This window comes from Triturus cristatus, chromosome 8, assembly GCF_964204655.1.
Source record: "Triturus cristatus chromosome 8, aTriCri1.1, whole genome shotgun sequence".
NCBI classification, from domain to species: domain Eukaryota; kingdom Metazoa; phylum Chordata; class Amphibia; order Caudata; family Salamandridae; genus Triturus; species Triturus cristatus.
The window spans coordinates 837,802,740-837,826,004 of NC_140591.1; the positions used below are offsets into that span (position 1 = coordinate 837,802,740).

Below are 23,265 nucleotides of genomic sequence, written 5' to 3' on the forward strand. Positions count from 1 at the left end.
ATACAAAGAAGACAGCAGCTACCTGCTTTGGTATTCTGCGAGGACTGAGGCCAGTCCTCAAATTCTTTGACCCTCCCACTCGGCAACTGGTGGTTCAGGCCTCTATCCTTTCCCGGCTGGACTACGGGAGTGCCTTGCTACTTGGAGTCAACCAGGCTGAGGCTACTAGGCTTCAGAGGGTGCAGAACGCTGCTGCACGGGCCATTGTTGGCCTTCCGAGACGATGTTCTGTCTCTGCTGTTCTGACCTCCCTTCACTGGCTTCCGGTCAGACAGAGAATCAAATTTAAGGCTCTCTGTCTGACATTTAAGATTCTGAAGCTTTCCTCTCCCCCTGCTTTGGCGGGCCTTATTTCTTCATACGTCCCCACGCGGTCCCTCAGGTCTGAATCTTACCATCTGGCGATTAAGCCTAGGTTCAGGCTGAGTAGGATGGGAGGACGCTCTTTCCGTGTTCTGGCGGCTGATCTATGGAATTCCCTTCCTTTACATATTCGCGCCCTAAATAGTCTGACTCTTTTTAGACGCGCCATTAAAACCCACCTGTTTGCCTCTGCTAATTGATTTCTCTTCTCCTCAGCTTTGACCTGTTGTGTTGTGTACCTGGTCAGGCGCCAGGACGCCCCTTCGCTGGGGCAGCTGTGCGCCTAATAAAAGTTATTAACATAACATAACATAACATTAATCTGTTAATATTATTCAATTTTCAAAGTAGTCGCGGACCCCCTGAGGAGGCTTTGGGGACCCCCAGGGGTCCCCGGACACCAGTTTGGGAACCACTGAAATAGAGGATACACATTAGAGTGTGTACTTTCACTGCACTGAGGCCCTATATTTATGGCCTTTCACTGCTGGTCCTGAAGAAAGCCTTGGAATCTATATGATATAGGCGGAAACATGTAGATCAACCTAAGGATGTATATGATCAATTGTATCTCTCAGACATCCTCATTTAGTTTTTACCCTTGCCCAAGGACCCCGCTAATTAAAATTTCTCCTGGTTAGGAGGGGGATCCTGGAGCCACTATTAGAACCGAGGTCCTAGGGACCACTGACTCTGACACGGTAGCTTGGCGCGAGGCAGGTAGGCACGCCCGAGGCTATGTGTGAAGTAGTTGTGGAGCACACTCCCACACTGACACAGTAAAGCACACACAATAAGGAGACACCACTCCAGTTTCATTTATAAGAACAAGTATCTTTATCTACTTCTTGTCAGGGTTAGGAATGTAAGGGTCTCACAGTATGCAGGATAAACGGGTTCTGGTAACCTCCAGTCTATACAGGTAACCACGCTCATTCAGGTATGCAGTACAGGTAACATTTCTTAGGCGACTATTCTATGCATGCACTATTCCTTAGGCAGAGATTAAATACATGCAACATGTCTCAGGGAGAGATTCAATACATGCAATATTTCTTAGGCAGAGGCTCACTACCGATTCAAAGAGGACCTTCCAGCAGGGGGGACGGTCCCAGACAGTTACGCGTGCCTGAGAGTCTTTTACCAGGTATCTCAGGCCCCAGGAGCCCCTGGGGTTGCCCCTGCTGCACGCAGGAGGGGGCCTCCGCGTGGGTGTAGGCCCAAGATCTCTTCAACTCACCGGGTCAGTCCCTGCCTGTGCTGGACACCTCCTCCACAGTCAGCCCGCTCCCTCCTTTACTCGGGGCTTGGACTGGGGGAGGTGGATTAACTCTCCGCATTCACCGGGTTCCCTTCTTCCAGGGACCCGGTCTGCGGAAGTCTGGGGCTCCCGTTCTCCTCGGCGCCCCTCTCGCGAGCGCCGTGGCCAAGCTCCACATTTCCAGGAGGGCTCCCCGTCCGAGAACCAATCAGGTTGCGGCTTCCCAGGGGCGCGTTCAATGACGTGGCTGGTGTCCCGGTTGCCAGGCGACATTCGTCTCTTCGTGCCTGATCCCAGCGAGACCTCTGCAGTAACCGTGGCGGGCCTCACTTCACTTCAGGAGCCGCGGCAGCGTCCTGGGGCGCAGCGTCTCTTCTTCTAGCGGCACCTAGGCCGCGGTGGTGATCTTGGGTACAGCGCTCTCTTCTAGCGGCACCTCATGGACACAGCGTGGGGTAGCAGTCCCAGACTCAGGCACACAGCGCAACCCAGGCACAGCGCTGATGATGGATTTCAGGCGGGTCAGGCACACAGCGTACCCCAGGCACAGCGCTTCACCCCCAGGGCACTACACGGCCACAGCACCGCAGCGGCCTCCAGGTCAGTTACCTTGGTCAGTATTGCAGTGTCCAGGCACACAGCGCTTCCCAGTCACAGCGCTGGTAGGGGAAGGGAATATGGCAGTCCTGCGCAGGCACACTGGAGTTGGTATCCCTGGTTCCCCACTCACAGGGCAAGGTCAGCAGGCAGGCAGGGTACCTCATCTAACTTGGGGGCAGCAGGTCCTAGGATCAGTCAGCCCCAGTAGTGTAGTAATCCCCCTAGCTCAACAGCCTTTACTCCAGTGGAGGGTTCCCAGGTTCAGTGGTGCAACTGACTTATCAGGTTCCCTCCTTTACTTTTATACCCCTAGGTCAGGTGACCCTTCAAAAAGGCAGCAAGTTCTGGCTGCAACCTGGGGGGGTTGGAAGGTTCCAGAAGAATCTGGGGACTCTGTGGTGGCTGTCTATGGTGACAAGAGCTGGGACGGTCAAGGTTACAGTAGCATTAAGTCCCAGCCTTACCCCAGCTACTAGTGCGCAGATAGGACAGTGGCCCCACCGCAGTAGCAGGGGCCTGTGGCAACCATGTTGTTAGGAGAGAGCACCTGCACCTCAGCGCTGATTAGCAGCGGTAAGGCGCCCAGACTTCTATGTCCAGCAAAAATGGCAGCCTATAGCGAGGGAAAAGAAATGTAGGGGAAGACCACCCTAGGACTGACAGGTCTAACACGTGTGTCCCCCAGCCGAAAGTGCGGAGAGCTACCCAACCTCTAGGGAGTTCTCGTCACTAAGGCGGAAGAACCTAGAGAGACCGTCAGCGTTGGCGTGGTCTACCCCGGGCCGGTGTTCCACCCTGAAGTCCATACCCTGGAGGGAAATGGACCACCTCAACAATTTAGGGTTTTCGCCCCTCATTTGCATGAGTCACCGAAGGGGCCAGTGGTCGGTCTGAATCAGGAAGTGAGAGCAAAAGATATATGGCCTCAGCTTCTTTAAGGCCCAGAACACAGCAAAAGCTTCTCGCTTGATAGTACTCCACCGTTGTTCCCGGGGGAGTAGCCTCCTGGATAAGAAGGCCACAGTCTGGTCTAGGCCCTCCTCGTTGAGTTGCGAGAGTACTGCCCCAATGCCATGTTCGGAGGCGTCCGTTTGAACAATACATTCCTTACTGAAGTCCAGAGCCCTAAGCACCGGAGCAGTGCACACAGCTTGCTTAAGGGAATCAAATGCTTTCTGGCAAGCTTCGGTCCAAATCACTTTCCTTGGTTGCTTCTTGGACGTTAGTTCAGTCAAGGGGGCCACAATGGTGCCATAGCCCTTGACAAACCGGCGGTAGTAACCCGTGAGGCCCAGGAAGGCCCTGACCTCTGTCTGAGTTTTTGGGGCTCCCAGGCTAGGATGGTCTCGATCTTGGCCTGGAGGGGCTGCACCTTACCCCCGCTCCCCAGGTGTCCCAGGTAGATGACATATCCCTGTCCGATCTGGCATTTGCTGGCCTTGATGGTCAGGCCGGTCCGCTGCAGGGCCTGAAGCACCTCCTGGAGATGCTCCAGATGGTCCTCCCAGCTGCTGCTGAAGACGGCGATGTCATCCAGGTAGGCAGCAGAGAAGGTCTCTAGGCCAAAGAGCAGCTGGTTTACGAACCGCTGAAAGGTGGCAGGAGCGTTTTTCAATCCAAAGGGCATCACTCTAAATTGGAAGTGGCACTCTGGGGTGGAGAACGCAGTCTTCTCCTTCGCTCCGTCCGTCAGGGTGATCTGCCAGTATCCTGACGTGAGGTCAAAGGTACTTAAGTATCGTGCAGCGCCCAGCCGATCAATGAGCTCATCCGCCCTAGGGATGGGATGAGCATCCGTCTTGGTCACAGAATTTAGTCCTCGGTAATCTACACAGAACTGAAGTTCAGGTGTGGCGCCCAGTGGGGCCGCTTTAGGATCCAAAACCGCTGGACTGGCCCAGGGGCTACTTGAAGGTTCGATCGCTCCCAACTCCAACATCTTAGCGACCTCACTCTGAATGCTGGCCTTCACCTTATCCGACAGCCTGTAAGACTTGGTCTTGACAGGGGTGCTGTACCCAGTGTCCACATCATGGGTACACAGGTGGGTAATTCCAGGCGTGAGGGAGAACAAAGAAGAGTACTGCTCCAATACCTGGCGGCAGTCCCTCTGTTGCTCGGGGGTCAAGGCCGGGGAGAGAACCACTCCCTCCACCAATCCATCCTTCTCTTGGGATGCCAGATGGTCCGGAAGAGGCTGGCTCTCCTCCCCCTCGCTCCCATCAGTCACCGTCAGGAGGGTAAGCTCAGATCTCTCATGGTGTGGCTTGGGGCGGCTGACATACAACACTTGGTGGGGTTGCCTTGTGGTCTTAAGATCCACCATGTACGTGGTCTGGCCCTTCTTCTCCAGTATCTCGTACGGGCCAGTCCACCGGTCCTGGAGGGTGCTAAGCTCTCCGGGCTCCATGACCCACACCTTCTGTCCCGTATCCAACTCCACAGGATGGGCATTCCAGTCGTACCACTCTTTCATGACCTCCTGGCTGGCCTCCAAATTGTCAGACGCCTCTTTCCACAGCTTAGCCATCTGGCTGTGGAACGCCAACATGTAGCTCACGACATCTTGGGGAAGCCTCCTAGGAGTCTTCTCCCACCCCTCCTTCACCAATCTGAGAGGTCCCCTGATTGGGTGCCCGTACAGTAGCTCAAAGAGGCTGAAGCCCACCCCCTTCTACGGCACCTCTCGGTAAGAAAACAGCAGGCAGGGCAAAAGGACGTCCCACTTCTTCCTCAGGTCCTCAAGCAGACTCCTGATCATTCCTTTTAGGGTCTTGTTGAAATGCTCTACAAGTCCGTTAGTCTTGGGGTGGTAAGGGGTGGAGAACTTATGTCATCCCACACTCCTTCCACATGGCCTGCATATAGGCGGATATAAAGTTGGTGCCCCTGTCTGACACCACGACCTTGGGGAAACCCACCCAGGTAAAAATCCCCATTAGGGCCCGCGCCACCGCAAGTGCAGTGATGGTCCTCAGAGGGATGGCCGCCGGGTACCGGGTGGCGTGGTCCACCAGAACTAGGATGAACCGGTGTCCAGAAGAGGTCGGCGGATCCATAGGTCTGACAATGTCGATGCCCACCGGCTCGAAAGGGGTACCAACGAACGGTAGTGGTTCCAGGGGGACCTTCAACTTGGTCCCTGTCTTCCCACTCGCTTGGCAGATCACGCAAGTCTTGCAAAAGTCATCAGAGTCAATCCTCATCCTGGGCCAACAGAAGTGTGGGACCAGGTGAGCAAAAGTTTTATCTTGGCCCAAGTGTCCCGCCAGGGGGATCTCATGCGCTACTTCCAACAAAAAGGCCCGATAGCATTGGGGGACCACTAAGGCCCTTGATGATCCATGCACCGGAGCCTTGGGCTCACTGTAGAGGAGGCCATCCTCCCAGTAAATGTGGTAATTTCCATTAGCATTTCCGGCGGCTTGGGCTTCGGCCTGTCGCCGCATGCCCTCAAGGGTGGGGCACTCCTTCTGTGCCCCAAAGATTTCCTCTTGGGTAGGCCCTCCCTCCACCTGTCACGCTGCAGGGGTTGGCAAGTCCCCCACGGGAACAACGTCACCCTCCGTGGACTCAGGTGCAACCGCAGCGGGTGCCCCATCCATCTCACGGGGTGCATTCTCCAAGGAGTTTTCCTGATCAGCAGTGGGCTGGGCCATTGTCCCAGGCTCCAGCCCTGATTGACTCCCTCGTCGGGCAGGCATGGACCGTGTGATCGCACAGATCCATTCTGGTAGTCCCAGCATCTCTGCGTGTGCTTTGAACTCTACCTCCTTCCAGGCAGTATGCTCAACAAACAATCGACTGGCATGGCAGGGCTCACTGCAACTCTCAAAGGGACGGAAACCCCTCCCCACTCAAAGGGAACTTGGGCCACGGAATAGTGACCCACACTATTGTCAGCCATCACAACCGGGTGGACTACATCAGGAATCACTTGCTCTGGGGACACCAGCTGTCTCCTTACCATCGTCATGCTGGCACCTGTGTCCCTCAGAGCCTCCATCCCCTGCCTGTTGACAAGGACCCTCTGACTGTACTTGGCAGTATTTGAGGGCACCTGGATCTGTGGGACCATCTCCCTGTCTCCCAGGGATACTAGGGTCAAGCCTGCCCACTCACCCCCCTTATCTAGGAACAACTCCTCCCGCAGTGCTGCACTAGTTCTTACCTCCAGTAGGGGCTGGGGACCTTTTACGACACTGGGGATCCCCCTTGTAGTGTCCAACCTCCCCGCACTCATAGCACCGGACAGTTCTGGGCTGCTGAACTTTGTCAGGACAAGTAGGCTTCTGGTAGTCATATTGGGGCTGGGATCCAAACTCTCTCCCTTGCAGTCTGTTTTGGGGGCCTTTGGAGAACTCCTTCTTTTTATCTCCCCCCTCGCTCTTCTGGGGGAAACCCTGTCCACCCTTCTGGGGGGCCCCCCCGGATCCCTTGTTGGACACCCTGGTACTGACCCAGGTGTCCGCCTCCTCCGCAAGCTCCCTCGGGTCGGTCATCTTGCGGTCCACCAGGTGTTGGCGCAGCTCTGGAAAACATTTATCTAGAAGGTGCTCTCTTAAGAACAAATCGTACAGCTCTTCATAATTAGACACCTCGCTGCCCCGCACTCAACCCTCCAATGCTTTGCAGGCGAAATCTACCCAGTTCTGTGTGGGAAGTTTGTGGCTATTTCTAAACTCAGGGGTAAGACCAAACTTCTTTAGTAACACTCCCCTCATAACAGAATAGTTGGTCTGCTCTGCCTTGCCTAGCGTCAAGACTGTGTGCCTCCCCACCGGAGGCATGTACCTGTACAGGCTACCCCCCCAATAGCTCTCGGGGACCCCATGAGCTGTTAAAGACACCTCGTAGGCCGCCAGCCACTTGTCTATGTCGTCCCCCACATTAAAACTGGCCACCACATCTTTGGGCATGTAGAACCTAGACTCCTGTAAAGCTTCAGGAGGTACGCTGCCACCATTTGCGTTGCTGTTAGCTCCTATTTGTAGGGCATAGATTTCCTGCTCCTTCAGGCTAAGCTCATGGACAAGTTTTCTTTCCTCCATAGCCAACCTCTTCTCTTCACGCTCCCTCTCTAACCTGGCTAGCTCTAGTTTAAGTTGTCTCTCCTCCCTCCTGTCCTCAAACTCCTTACTGAGACACTACTGCCTGCCTAGGAACGCCTTCCTGGCAATACATTCTCACTAGTATCTATGTGCAGTAGGTCCAGCTCTCCTGGAGCGTCCTGCTCTCCCTGCCCCTCGTCCCCTCTCCCTTCCGGGTGGGCCAATGCCCATGCTCTCAAGTTTTTTTGAAGCTCCTCTCACTTGGCGCCTCGCTTGAAGAACACCCCTTTCCCCTGGCAGAACTCCCTAAGCTGCGCCACCGTGTACATTTTCATGTTGGCCAGCTCGAATTCCATCTTGCTAAGTAGGGCCGCGGACAATTTCAGGGAAAACCACTAGGACGTAGGTAACAGGATTAACACAAGAGCACTTACAATCAGGTAATCAGGGAGAATTTTGAGCTCGCATTACATCAGGTGTCAGATTGTGGCCCACACTGAGTCACTTTAGGGTGCTGCACAAGTCCTCATCCCACCGCTGAACACCAAAGTTACAACCGAGGTCCTAGGGACCACTGACTCCGACACGGTAGCTTGGCACGAGGCAGGTAGGCACGCCCGAGGCTATGTGTGAAGTAGTTGTGCAGCACACTCCCACACTGACACAGTAAAGCACACACAATAAGTAGACACCATTCCAGTTTCATTTATAAGAACAAGTATCTTTATCTACTTCTTGGCAGGGTTAGCAACGTAAGGTTCTCACAGTATGCAGGATAAACGGGTTCTGGTAACCTCCAGTCTATACAGGTAACCACGCTCATTCAGGTATGCAGAACAGGTAACATTTCTTAGGCGACTATTCCATGCATGCAATATTCCTTAGGCAGAGATTCAATACATGCAGCATGTCTTAGGCAGAGATTCAATACATGCAATATTTCTTAGGCAGAGGCTCAATACATGCAATATTTCTTAGGCAGAGATTCAATACATGAAGTATGTCTTAGGCAGAGATTCAATACATGCAATATTTCTTAGGCAGAGGCTCAATACCGATTCAAAGAGGACCTTCCAGCAGGGGGGCAGTTCCCAGACAGTTATTACGCGTGCCTGAGAGTCTTTTACCAGGTATTTCAGGCCCCAGGAGCCCCTGGGGTTGCCCCTGCTGCACGCAGAACGGGTCCTCCGTGCGGGCGTAGGCCCCAGATCTCTTCGACTCACCGGGTCAGTCCCTGCGGGGGAATTTAGACACGAAGCAACGCCAGTCCTGGCCTGCGCTGGACGCCTCCTCACCAGTCAGCCCGCTCCCTCCTTTACTCGGAGCTTGGACTGGGGAGGCGGATTAACTCTCCTCATTCACGGGTTCCCTTCTTCCAGGGACCCGGTCTGGGGAAGTCAGGGACTCCCGCTCTCCTCAGAGCCTCTCTCGCGAGCGCCTAGGCTGAGCCCCGGATCTCCAGGAGGGCTCCCCGTCCGAGAACCAATCAGGCCGCGGCTTCCCGGGGGGCAGCCGATGACGCGGCTTGCGTCCCGGTTGCCAGGCGACGTTCGTCTCTTCGTGGACGATCCCAGCGCAGCCTCGGCAGTAACAGTGGCGGGCCTCACTTCACTTCAGGGGCCCGAGGCAGCGTCCTGGGGCGCAGCATCTCTTCTTCTAGCGGCACCTGGGCCACGGCGGTGATCTTGGGTACAGCGCTCTCTTCTAGCGGCGCCTGGGCTTCGGCGGTGATCTTGGGCACAGCGCTCTCTTCTAGTGGCGCCTGGGCCGCGGCGGTGATCTTGGGCACAGCGCTCTCTTCTAGCGGCGCCTCATGGACACAGCGCGGGGTAGCAGTCCCAGACTCAGGCACACAGCGCAACCCAGGCACACAGCATACCCTAGGCACAGCGCTTCACCCCCAGGGCGCTACACGACCACAGCGCCGCAGCGGCCTCCAGATCAGTTACCTTGGTCAGTATTGCAGTGTCCAGGCACACAGTGCTTCCCAGTCACAGCGCTGGTAGGGGAAGGGAATATGGCAGTCCTGGGCAGGCACACTGGATTTGATATTCCTGGTTCCCCGCTCACAGGCCAAGGTCAGCAGGCAGGGTACCTCATCTAACTTGGGGGCAGCAGGTCCTAGGATCAGTCAGCCCCAGTAGTGTAGTAATCCCCCTAGCTCAATAGCCTTCACTCCAGCGGAGTGTTCCCAGGTTCAGTGGTGCAACTGACTTATCAGGTTCCCTCCTTTACTTTTATACCCCTAGGTCAGGTGACCCTTCAAAAAGGCGGCAAGTTCTGGCGGCAACCTGGGGGGGGGGGGTTGGAAGGTTCCAGAAGAATATGGGGACTCTGTGGTGGCTGTCTATGGTGACAAAAGGCGGGACGGTCAAGGTTACAGTAGCATTAAGTCCCAGCCTTACCCCAGCTACTAGTGCGCAGATAGGACAGTGGCCTCACCGCAGTAGCAGGGGCCTGTGGCAACCATGTTGTTAGGAGAGAGCACCTGCACCTCAGCGCTGATTAGCAGCGGTAAGGCGCCCAGAGTTCTATGTCCAGCAAAAATGGCGGTCTATAGCGAGGCAAAAAGGGAAAAAAAATAGGGGAAGACCACCCTAGGGCTGACAGGTCTAACAGCCACCAACTAGGTTGTGGGGGTCAGGGTTCTTCTTAAAAACCTAATGGTTTTTTAATATGATTGCTTTTGGATGCAGTTGAGTTTGAGAGGGCCCATCTCTATTGTTGAAACTGATTACTTTGGGGAAAAGGACGTGTTCCATTTAATCCTCGCTCTTTACTTGTTGTCACTGACCTTATATAACGGCATGTTTTACAGTAAGGAGTTTACAGAACCATATAATGCTAGTCCTAAGGTAACAATCTATTTTTTTCTTGTAGGGCACTCTGCCATCTTTGCGTAATGTCTGTGCTATATAACATTGCATAAATAAATAATTAATTAAATGTGTAACTGTAGTGGGGTTACTCTGTCTTGGTGAAAATATTGACCTACAGAAATATCTCTCCCACAGTATCAATTATCACCAATTGTTAAGGTAAGTAGTAAGAAAATGAAATGTATCTAAATATACTTACTGTCATAGATGTATTCTTATCTATATATACTTACCTTGATAGTTTAGTGGCAGGTAATATAGAGGATAGAATATTTCTGAAGGTTAATATTTTGGCTGACATATGGTAACATACAGCTAGCACAATGGAGAGCAGTATATTATTGTTTATACTTTTTTTAAATGTTTTAGTTATTAAGTTTTCAGTCATGGAATAACAGTATCATCAAGTGTAGATTTAAGTACAGTGAGACATTACAACATGTCACTTACAGCATCTCAGTATGTTCTGACATTGCAGTTATAGCCGTGCTGCTCTTTGCAAAATATTATAAGCAAACACATAAACATTCAACTATAACATGAAAAACGTTGCACTCTGCCAAGGGTAGGGGTATATTGTGTCTTGTGATGAAGGTTGGCCAGGGAGAAGCTTTCCCCAATGTGACACATCAAGCGGGGGTATCGCTCGAGCAGGAGAGGTAGAGGTAGTCAGTCGGTGTTGGAAAGGGAGACCCATGTGTAGGAGTTGGTTGCAGTGGCGCAAAGTGGTGGGGATAAGGCCATATGGTGACATTGACAGGGTGGGGTGTGTGCTGGTTAGTTCCTACAGGCCTCCATGTCCCCTGAACTTCTTTCAGGGACAACCATCATATCCTTTATCATGTAGGCGTGATACTATGTGGGAGTGTGCTGATGTGATTTAAGGTGGCCGTGCATGTTTTTTGGTTCAACATTAAGCAGAGAGATCTCCCAACATTCCCTAGCAGTACGTTACTCTCCCTTCATGCGAAGCATCTTGAGGGTGTTGGCCTCTGCTCATGTCCACGTTAGTAGTGTGGTTAGCCAACACTGAAGATCGGGGGCAGGCACCTTCCACTCCATTCCCACCTGTCTGTGAAGATGTTTATCGCCTTTCGCCCGGGGCGTATCCCCAGCAGGCAGGATTCAGGTGTGGGCACAAGATTGGGCACTACAAGTTCAGCCACCATGACAGTTTCTGTTTGCCAGACCAGGAATAGCGCCGGACAGCCCACACGATATTGTAAAGCCCAGCGTTTAGTAATTTACATCGATGGCACTCAGGGGACAGTGTCTGGAACATGATATGTTGAGGGAGAGGTAGCGAAACCTAGGATTACTGGATACATCCTTCACCATTTGCAGCGCCCGGGACCAGACCTTATCTGACAGAGGCTGCTGCAAATATTGTTTATACCTAAAACAGATCTTATAAACATTGCTCCTGTACGCAACCCTTAAAGAGTGTAATTTGACATAAAAGGAGTTATAAAGTTGGTCATTGCATGATTTTTTATGAACTACTTCCATGGAGGGACCCCAAAGGCATGGGGCAACACCTTTAAAACAGATCTTTTGGTAAGAGACTGACCCTCAAGGTAGGTTTGAACACTCACCTGCAGGTATCTGGGTGAAATATTTTTTGTTTGATGAAGCAGCTCTCAAGGTTCTCCTTACATTCGCAGGTGCAGTTCTGTGGATTTAAAACGTGATGTCTGGAACAGGTTCGCTTGCAGACACATTGACAGGAATCCTCAAACTCCATGTGTGGACCACAGAGAGGCAGCTCTGCAATGTACAAAACCTCCCATTAATCAAGTGCTTCACATCTTGCGTCTTGTTATACGGATCCCTTGTACTGTCCTCCAACGTTCCATAAGAGCGGGACCACAATTATTCAGCGGCTGTTGGCATAGACACAACATGAAGAACAAAACTATCTTTCACACAATTCTGATCAAGAATAGTTCTCAGAAAGTATGTCATGTTTGGTGGATTTTGTCATGTAACACAATCTCAAATTTTATCTTTTTCCTCAGTTTGAGGGCTCATTTAGATCAATAAGCCTGATAGCCACAGACACACCTTACCTAAGTGGTGGTCAAAACTTCAAAGCTCTAAGGGGCTCATTCCCGGTTCATTGCATTCCCATGTTGTAATCGCACAGCTGATATAGCCCGGTACCTCAAGGTGTGGCATTTATTAAGTACGCAGTTCTGAGTCATGGAAATGTGGGATAGTGTGTGGCCTGTGCCACAGTGTATAAACATCGGAAATATGTGCTATTTACATGCGCAATGAGATTACTTGTACAGGAATATACCCATTGACGTCATTAAGGGGTTGCCAGGTATTGCAGCTGCGACCCTTCGCTTACCCTTTGTGACACCTGGCCTCAGAGGTGGCAAAATCAGTGCCCAGAACAGTAGAGAGGCTCTGCACTCCATATTTTCAACTCATTTTTAGGTCTCGCTGGCTATCGCGTAAGCGATCGCTCAGCGAGACTTTAGTAAGGGGCTCACAAAAGTGCTCCCAAAAGCAGATTGCATGGCGAGCACGCGCACAATCACGTGCATCGTGCCGCCATGCAATCCGTTTGGCATGGTACTTCAAAGGGTCCGCTCACCCGCCTGGAATGTGCTCCCCTGCCCCCGCCAAGCGCGCGCGCCACGCTCCGCCGGGCTTGTCTTGTTATTTTTTGGATCCATTTCACAGGGAAGCAAGTAAATGAACAAACCGCTGACGTTTTGTGCGCTTCTTGTCCGTCACATGCACATTGTGTCCGATCTTCCTGTCTTGTTTTGCAAGGGCTTTGAAATTCGGCTACACGGGAGCACGGGTTTAATTACAAGAGCAATTACTCGAACTCTTGTAATCCGTCATAAGACGTGACCGCCATTCAAGCTGTGTTTGGGGAAAATACAACGCAATACCCTGAGCTCATGTTCTTAAGCCCAATAAAGACGTCTTTCAGCGCTCACTGAATTACCATGCTGCTCATGGCTTTAAACCGTGGCCGACTTCAGACTTTTCGATCTCCCGCGTCCTCTGCAGAGAATGCCTACATGTTATGCGCAGTGGGGGTTTTACTTCGCACTTAATATAAGCGTGTCTTTAGCTGTCTTTCATTTATTTTATCTTTAAATGGCACAACTCATTAGGCGGCAACTCCAGCACTGGGAAACTTTTAAACATCGATATGTCGTGCACAGAGGCAGTAAATTAGTGTTAAGAAATCTATAAGTGGCCCGGAGCCTCGTTTTATCACTTTACCTCAGGTGGGGTGTAGTTGTGCAATCGTAACACGCATTGAATGGAGAGAAACTCCATCTGTCGGCACGGGTCAATTTGACATACTTTCCACACATCTCTCTGAAGAGGCTTTACCGTGATTTGCGGCGTTCCTGGCATTTTAATATTGGGATGAGCCTGTGTTGAGGTAACATCTTTAGAATTGAAGGTAAACTTGGCTCAAAAGTGAATAACTGACGGATTATAGTCCCATCCAAGCTATTCTTGCATTGTTACTGTGCAGAGTAAATTGTATTAACATCGCCTGTCTGGGTCTTCGCTAAGTCAAAAGCTCTTAAAGAATCCTGTGCCATCAACAGCCAATCGGCTTCATGCTACACATGCCCCACGAGCATGGCCGTGTCTCCATTTAAAACAAATTGCGCATTAGCAGCTTCTTGAACAGATCATCTTTCACTGTTACCGAAAATACATAGACCTCCCAAATTCAGAAGAAGGCAGGCTGTCCACCCATTATTTTCCTTTGACCGTAAGTAGTACTCGTGGCTTTCCCATTCTACCTGGGTTTGCGGACCGGTATATATGTCTGTGGTTACATGTGCTATAGGGAGAATGTATGATGCTTATCTCCTTTAGGATCACTTTACTTTCTGAGGACCTATCTCTTCTCAGTAATATGGTCATGTTAGCAGTAAAAATGTACTTCCATCGCAGAGGGGTTATGTTGGTCGTATACGTCACACTTTTGGAAAGTTTGTTTTCCATCCGTGGTCCCTGCATTCTTCCACTGGGTCTCTGCCGTTCGCCAAACTTTACACCTTTTATAAATATACCTTAGGTGAGTGAGTTGCGACTTCAGCGCTTGTTTCTAAACCTTGTGCCTTAAATACAGTGCCACCTTTTTTCTTTGGCTAGAGAAGACATGAGAGTAATTTCAAGTTACAGTACTGATGGTTGGTTCTTCAGTTCAAGCTGTCAGTGCAGCCAGACAATCTTAGCTATTTGTCCTAGATGGAGCTCATTCTTATGGGTATGCCTATCCATAGTCCTCACTTTTCAAGCGTGTCCGACCCCCCCCATACAAGCTCATGAATATTCTCCATCCATGAGCTACACGCCTTCTAATCACCGAGGGCTTGACTAACAGCTGGGGTCAGATTTACATTTGCTGAATGCCGGCCTTGTTTGTGGTCTGGGAGTCAGTAGCCCTAGCAGGTACAAATCCAAGCAGTGCTTCATTCGTGATGCTTCACCCTTGAAATGACTTTCTGCTTTTCATGCTTCCATTTACCAAGGGTTGATGTTTAAATGCAATAAACAAAACAATCAATCTGGAAGCCCCTGCAATGTTTGTTTGTATGTCCTAATTCATGAGAAGGGGCCTACTACATAGTATGGAAGCTATTTATTGTATAGTTAGGTTACAGCTATACATGATTTTTTTCAGCAGTAGTAAAATTGCTGCAGGGCAGCTGCAACAGGAAGAAGTTGAACTGCCGGAAAAAAGCCCAGTGTCCATGGTCCCAATCCAGCATGTTTTTCCCAATCCAAAGTCTTGACCCAATCCAAGATGGAAGCTTCTATTCAGCGTTAAAGAAAGCTGCTCAGCTATAGTGAATATACCATTGTACTCCCCATAAAATGAAGTTCTCGGAAGTAGAATGTTTTCGAGCAATCTTAGATGCTGCTCTCTATTATGCTTTGGACCTCAGGATAAACACTTTATTCTCTCCATGGATAGGAACTTTTTTGATGTTCCAGGGTATCACAAGCCCTATTCTCTAGTTAAAAGACATTACTTTGAAAGCATTACTTTCACCCTACGTGAACCATCCTGCGCAAATAGGTGTTGTGCTTTCAGGTATGAATGAAGGTTGGTTCTAAAGTTCTCCCTCTCATGACCTCTAATATTTGCACCTTCCTTCTGTGTCGATTTTAGTTCCTGTGTCCTCTGTTGTTGCGTCCAGCCAAGTTTTGTTTCAACAGGTGACTCAGTCCTTAATTAGCCTTGTTCCTTCATTAGCCTCGGTCCTTCCTTTTGGTGACAATGGTAGAAGCAGACACTATTTTAGAGCATTGGTTTCCTGTCATAAGTTACTCGTTTAGACAACCAATAGAGCTGTAGTGAAGTACTCTCTGAATGCTGTGGTGAAGGGATACATCATGCAAGGGAAGGAACTCCTTTGATTTTCTTACTTATGATTAGCAACTTCATCCTTTTTTTTTTACTTTGAGCTTTGTTTGCTTTGTATTCAGTGGTGTTTTCCCTTTTGTAGACAGTTGGTCACACCATAAATCTCTTCGAGGTTTACTAAGAAATAAAGACCTATTTGTGTGCCCTCAAAGCAATGCCAATAGCTCAAAGTTTATCAATGCGAGACCTATTGCATTGCAAATGCTTGTTCATTATACTAATAGTGAATAAAATCCATTATTAACTATTAATGTAATAAAAATTGAAGCACACTTAGCTTGAACTGGACCTTTGGTGGCAGCTGTGTTAAATAAAGTTTTTTAAAAATATATGTTATGTGCGCGCTTGCAGCTGAGAGTGTTTTTATGTGAGAGAAGGCATGTGTATGTGTGATCATGTGTCTGTATGTGTAAGCATTGTTGTTGGGATCTGGTTGGAATGTGGGAGTTGGAGCTCGTGTGAGCTTGTGTGGGTTTGTGGGGGTTCTACTCTAGAATGTATGTCCCGTGGAGTTCAGTTGCTGCCGGGACCTGGAGGACGTTAGACCAAATAAACCTGGTTCCTACCTTCGTGGTGGTGTCTTCATTTCAGAGGCGACGAGTTGGTCTGGCGCCTTCAGTTTCCCTCCTGTGGTGCACCCGAAGCTGTGCCACGCTGTGTCCTGCTGTTTGGATTCCTCCTGCACTTTTCTCCAATTCTGGTTCTCTGTGCTTCCTGGGTGCTCTTCACTGTGCCTCTGTGTGTTTTCCTGGCTGGATACGTCTGACGTGTCAGCGGCCATCTTAGATTGGGCCTTTTCAACGCTGCACTGCTCGGTATTGGTCATTTGGGACCACGTTGGAATTTATGAGCGGTGCTTCAGGTGATGCGCACACCACTTCCTTTCTGTTTCGGAAATTGTGTGCCATTGGTGTTTCAACATTGCGCATCCGGTGATGCGCACACCATTATTTCCTTTTCCATGTCATGGCGCTGTTCAGTGTTGTGCACAGTGTTGTTCCTATATTTCAGTGCGTCTAGTGTTTCAGCAATGCGCATACTCTCAATATATTCTTCGGTGATGCGCTCACCCTTTTGTCCACGTTCCTGAGCTGTATTCCGTTTGCGCATCCGGTGATGCGCACACCATCTGGTAACTCAAATTGTTTAACCTATTGTCTTACTTAACATTTTCTCTGGCACATTTGGTTGTTATTTTCTTGATTTGCCCTAAGAACTCCTTAGGTGCAGTTAGTGTTTGGCAGCATCTCACCCACGCTTGGCCATGGATTGTGTTTCGGCACCTCCACATTTTCTACAATGTGCAGGTACCCACCCCTTCAGTGGGAACAGTGGAAAGATACGTTTGATGCTTATTTAGAGGCTATTGACGGTGAAACTTTCACTTCTAAGAAGAAGAAAGCGCTATTGATTTACAATTTAGGCTCTGAGGGTAGGAACATTCTGAAAACGTTACCTCTGGAGATAGTGAGCACTCGTGTAAGTGGTGGTGACAATGGTGATTCACTAATTGTCGAGGACTATGCTTCCATCGTCAAAACTTTAGATAAAAGATTCAGTCCCAAAAGAAATGTTGTTCTTGAGCGTCACAAGTTCCTACAACGCGCTCAAACTCCTGATGAGTCCATTGATGACTTTGTTGCTGCTCTTAGAATTCTGCCGGTTACCTGAAAATACAGGGAGTTTAGAGATGAAATTATTCGCGATCAATTAATTGAAAGGACATCCAACAAAAAAATCCAAGAGAAGTTATTTTCCTCTGAAGATCCTGATTTAGAGACTGCACTCACATTGGCTAGGAGTATTGAACACTCTCAATTTTGTGTAAAAAGAAATGAGTAGTACTGCCTCATCTAGCGAAGTCAAATTGTTGAATGCCAAACCTATCTCTAAATCATTGAAGGAGTCCAACACCAATGCTGCGCGTCCTTCTACGCACTACCCCAAACCCAAAACTGAGCAAAGCAAAGCCATGTGCTTCCTCTGTGGGAGCAAATCTCATTTAGGGAATGCCATGTTTTGTTTTGCCTTGAACCAAACTTGTTATAAGTGTGGAAAAAAGGGTCATTATTCTCGAATGTGCAAGGCTGTTATAACTAAGAAAAATCCTTCTCAGGTAGTGAAGGCTATTGCAGAAGATCTATTGAATTCTGATGATGAGAATTATGAATTGCTGATGTTGCCTCCCTCCTTGTCTCATGCCGAAGGTGTTGTCGAGCTATCTTCCTTGGGTGGGTCTCACAAAAGAAAATCTCTTCATGCAAAATTAGTGTTAATGGAATTGGCCTTAATTTTCTTGCAGATTCTGGTTCTCCTTTTACCCTCATGAATGTGAAGGATTTCAGTAAAATAGATTTGGTCCAATTGCAACAATCTAATATAAAAATCTTTGCTTATAGGGTTAAAAGAGTGGAAGTCTCAGGAAAGTTTTTGGCGAATCTAGCATTTGGTTCTGATCTGGCTACGGGGACTGTGTTTCTAGTTAAGGATGGAGCAAACCTGTTGGGGTGGGATGAGCAGGGTGCTCTTAATATTATACTGGATCCCAATCATCCTGATATGGTGGTGTCCCGTAGTGCTCTCAATCAATTTTACAATGTGCTTTCTCCTGAATCTTCCAGTGCTCACACAGTTGCTCAATTATCCAACGACAAGTGGGTGCATATTTATCCTGAAGTGTTTAAGAGTGAGCTTGGTAAACTTAAGCGTTTTCAGCATCGCATCGTGCTCAAGGAAGGTGTTAAGGCTGTAGCTCATAAAGTGCGCAAGGTACCATTGAGTCTCCATAATGAACTCAAGTGTGAATTGGAATGACTGTGTACAGCGGGGGTTATTGAACCTATTGAAGGTTCTGAATGGTTGGCCCCCATTGTTTTAGCGAGCAAATCCGACAAATCCCTGAGAATTTGTGTTGACTTGAGAGACCTTAACGTTAACATCTGGGTTGGCCGTCAACCCCTACCAAACATCAATGAGATGCTGGCTACTTTGGAGGGTGCCAGGTTTTTTTCTTCCCTAGATTTTTCTTCAGCAAATCACCAAATTGAACTGTGCAGGGAATCAAGGCACCTTACATCCTTCGTCACACTAGAGGGGGCTTATCCTTACATACGTATGCCTTTTGGGCTTGCCTCGGCTTCAGCAGTGTTCCAGCAATTGATGAACAACTTGTTCAAGGACATTGCTGGAGTCGTATTGTTTCATGATGACATTCTGATTTATGGGAAAACTGAGTCAGAACATGATGAGAGGCTTAAGCATGTCTTAAGCATAATTACATCTAGCGGTTTAACGTTGAGAGTTGACAAGTGCAAATTTCTTCAAGAGGGTGTTGATTACCTTGGTCATCATATTTCACACAAGGGAGTTGAACCCAAACTAAAGATCATTGAAGCCATTCATAGTGCACCCACACCTGTGAACAAGGACCAGCTCCGTTCTTATTTGGGGCTGGTGGAGTAGTACTCCAAATTTGTTAGCAGCTTTTCCAGCAAAACTGCTTCCATGCGTAATTTGTTAAAAAAGAATGTTAAATATGTGTGTGATGATGGCTGCAATAACAATTTTGAGTTGATTAAACAAGAAATTGTATACGCTTGTCCCCTCAAACTTTTCAACATTAAAGATCTGTGCATCATATCTACTGATGCAAGCAATGTTGGCTTAGGGGCAGTTCTTATGCAAAAGAGAGGTGATGGTCGTGAAGAGACTATAGCTTTTGCTTCAAGAAAATTAAGGCTGGCTGAAAGCACTTACTCGACCATTGAAAAGGAAGCCCTAGCCATGTGGTGGGGTGTTCAGCACTTCAGGATTTTTTTGTGGGGTAACAAATTTATTTTGAGGACGAATCATAAGCCCGTAGTTGATCTTATTACCACTAAAGGTGGTGGCAGGGCAATCCCACGCATTACTAAATGGCAGTACAGATTGCATGAGTTTTGTTATCGTCTCAAATATGTGTCTGGCGCTAAGAACCATGTAGCTGATTGCTCGTCCAGACTACCCCTTTCATGTGATGAGGATGTGTTGGCGTATGATGATTTGGAAATGGTTTGTGCAGTCTGCTCTTTGGAGAACATTGTTGGTGGTGCAATTTCTGAAGAAGAGTTGCTGGATGGTACATCAAGTGATGCTGAAGTCATGAAGGTCATTAGCCAGTGCATGGCCCAACGATAAAGATGGTCCCTCTGAGTTAGTTTTCTACAAAAAGGTTGGTGAAGAGTTATCCCTGGTTGATGGGGTGTTGAGAAGAGGTGGATTGTTGTTGGTTCCTATGTCTATGAGCAAAAGGATTTTAGATTTGGCCCATGAAGGTCTTCTGGGAATTCGAGCCATGAAACGTAGGGTCAGACAAGATTTTTGGTGGCCTGGGTTAGATAAAGATGTTGAGTACAATGTTTGTGACTGCTATGCTTGTGTTACGAGCAACAAATCCCAAGTGGCTTATCCTTCTCCAGTTGAACCAGTGGTGGTGAAGAACACCTCATGGATTAAATTGGCCTTTGATATTGCGGGTTCTTTTGGGCTCAGTGGGAGTTCTCCTAAATATGCGTTGGCTCTTATTGACTACATGTCTAAATGGCCTGAGGTCAGATTCGTGGATAATGTGAACACACTGTCCATTATCAATTTTTTTCAGTATGTATTTCTCACAGAGGGTTTTCCTGAGGAATTGGTGTCAGACAATGGAACCCAGTTGGTTTCCAACGAAATGCAGGATTTTTCCGAGGTCACTGGTCCGAGACATATTTGCACGTCTCTTTATCACCCGCGCAGCAACGGTTTAGTTGAGCGTTTCAACCATGTCATTAAAGAACACTTGCAGCTGGCCTTAGTCAATGGTTTGTATTTGCGACGAGCTGTCAGCACATGCTGTGGGCTGTGAGAACTACACCACATGTTAGCACTGGCATAGCTCCCTTTACCTTACTAAGAGGGAGAGTCGTGGGTTCCAAATTGAACAAAAAATGGATGTCCTGGAGAGAGGTGGATAAGAAGAAGTTGGCGGATGTGGTTGATATCAGGGCTGCCACTCAGGCTAAGTATGACACAAGGTCTGGAGTTCGTAGTACCTTGTCTGTGAAGGTGGGTGATTGGTTTAGAGTCAAGAGGCCTGGTTTCATTCGCAAAGGTTTGTCTTGCTTTTCAGCTCTCAAAAGAGTGTCTGTGGTGGGAGATCATGTGGTGGTGTTGGAGAATGGCAAAGTTTGGAATAAGAGTGCTGTTTCCGTGGTGCCCGAGTCCATGCTTGGTTATGTCAACAAGAAATTTGGTGTTTTTTCCTCCTCTGTGTGCTTGTGACCTCTGGTGTTCACAGGAGGGAGTATGTTCATTATAGCTGTGTTCCTGCTAGGAGTGTATCCACGAGATTGAAATTTGTCCCTTCTAAGTTTCAAGATTACAAAATGTTGTAATGTCTTACCTTACTGACATCTTCTGTTTTATTATGTATTTTTTTTCTGTTCTATGCTTGCATTTTTTTTTGTTTCTGTTTTTGTGCTTTTCTTTATTGTTGTGAAGGAAGGGGGTGGGTGTTGGGATCTGGTTGGAATGTGGGGGTTGGAGCTCATGTGAGCTTGTGTGGGTTCGTGGAGGGGTTCTACTCTAGAATGTATGTCCCATGGAGTTCAGTTGCTGCTGGGACCTGGAGCACGTTAGACCGAATAAACCTGGTTCCTACCTTCGTGGTGGTGTCTTCATTTCACATGTGGATGTGAGTAAAAGTGTGTAACAGTCAGTAACATGTTGTGAATGAGATTGTGTGGGATTGAGGCCCAGAATTACTATTCTTTAACCCAAGGCAATGCTGTACCGAAGATGCTTGGCTGCCTTGCGCCAAAGGGAGAAAGAAAAAATACACCATTTCTATTAAGATATGTGCACGGTTTCTCTCCCTGTGCTTTGGTGCACTTTTGGCAGCCACATGCCAATGCACACTCCATTGTGCCATAGTGCAAGTGTTTGTGCTTTCTTTGAAGTATAGGTTTTGTACTGGAAGATGTCTCTTCCAGTTCAAAAAAAGTGCATTAAGGCTTTTTCTCACTTTGTATGTGTGCTGTACAATGCAGAACATATGCAAAGTTGGAAAAATGAGGAGAAATTAAAACATTTCTCCTTGTTATGCCCGCCTCGAGGAGTCATAAGATTTGGGCACAAATTCCTCCCAACCAATGTTTGTAGATAGGGATTTGTATCAAAACTAATGAGTGGTTGCCATGAGAACGCCCATGCACCATCCATAGAATGCCCATTTAACAAAAAATAATGCAAAGCGCATAGCACAATTTTCCTGTACTTTGGGGTATATCCAACTCAAATCTAGCTTTGTATTAGATAGTAAATCCTCCCCTATCACTTAGCGCCTTCTTTACATCACACAAGTGATGCAGACATGGTGCAAACCTTTACTAAACGTAGACCAAATTGTCAGCATTTATAAGTGAGATTACCAGTGAATGTAAGTGAGTGAGAATAAATAGGAATGGGTGTAAGAGAGTGTGAGTATTATGTTAGGGTCAAGGGTCATATGATGTTACTTCCTGTGATGTCATTCAGGTCAAAGGGTATGTGATGTCACTTTTGCCACCCCTGGCATTCTAGTGAATTGACACCCATGGACCTACCTGGTGCAAACTGTGCGTCCAAAAATCTACAAGGTGCACTATTAGCACTCAAATGTAAATAAAATGTAAATGTCAAGGTACTTATAGAGCGCACTGTCACCAGACGGACACCTTGCGGTGTCGCCTTTTGCGGTTTCCTGGCGCTGATACTCATACCGCTGTGGAACCCCTCCTGGCTTTCCCTGTGAAGTGTCCACTCCTGGGCACCCCCAGGGTGAAGCCAGGCATCCTTAGCGCTGTTGGGGCCGGTGTGGAGGCTAAGCAAGCTATTGCCCAGAGTTGCAGCGTGGGGCCCGTGATTAGAATAGGCACCGAGGCGAGAATAGACAGGTCCGAGGAAATTGAGCCCGAGCCCCGCCAAGGCGGGAATCGAACCCTGGTCCCTGGCCAGAACTCTGCTTCAGGGTCTGCCGCTCTAACCATTGGACTCTCACAAGCCTCCTGTGAACCCAACCATCCAGATATACAAAGTTTTGAAACCTACATTTCTCAAAAACCTTTGAACAAATTTACACCAAATCACAAAATGCACTCTTTCTGGAACAAGATATAGCTTACTACCAAATTTGGTGTAAGCAGTCTTTTGCCTTCTGGGTGATACAAAGCAGCTTGAAGGAGGATCCTCTGTATATTATCTTAATATGTGTTAAGTATGAGCATTACTCATGAGTGCCTGAGGGTTGTACATGATTTCATAGAAAAACGATTTAATGGAATATCATTACTGAGGAACCATTTCACCTAAAGTGTTTAATAGAAACTTATTGAATTAATGGTATTTACCATTATATAGAAACCAACTCATAAAATGTCTTTTATTTCAAAAATTGACTTGTGCATTCTTATTTCTTAAGGTGTGAACACTGCACGTCTTACTTTCAGAAACATTTTTGACTAGGGTATCTATTGCATTGCTTTACTTCAGCGAGCATTACTTCAGTTTTGAATCTTTTACGTTGTCAGTTACTTCAGCTGCTTTTAATTCACTGACTCTTCACCTCCTCTAAACACCATCCATCCCTGGCCCTTTAAAACCGTAAACATTATCCATTTTTACCCCTAA

General features: G+C 48.2%; 1 protein-coding gene across 2 annotated transcripts in view; it reads right to left on the minus strand.

The window, feature by feature from the left end:
- The window catches only part of VEGFD (vascular endothelial growth factor D), a 391,659-nt gene that overhangs the window by 35,080 nt on the left and 333,314 nt on the right, over positions 1-23,265 (minus strand). Inside the window, exon 6 of one of the 2 annotated variants that reach the window (XM_085622322.1) lies at positions 11,750-11,921. The exons of the other annotated variant lie outside the window; for it this stretch is intronic. Coding sequence (XP_085478448.1) covers positions 11,750-11,921 — 172 coding nt within the window. The remainder of the gene's footprint in view (positions 1-11,749; positions 11,922-23,265) is intronic. 2 annotated transcript variants of the gene reach the window in all.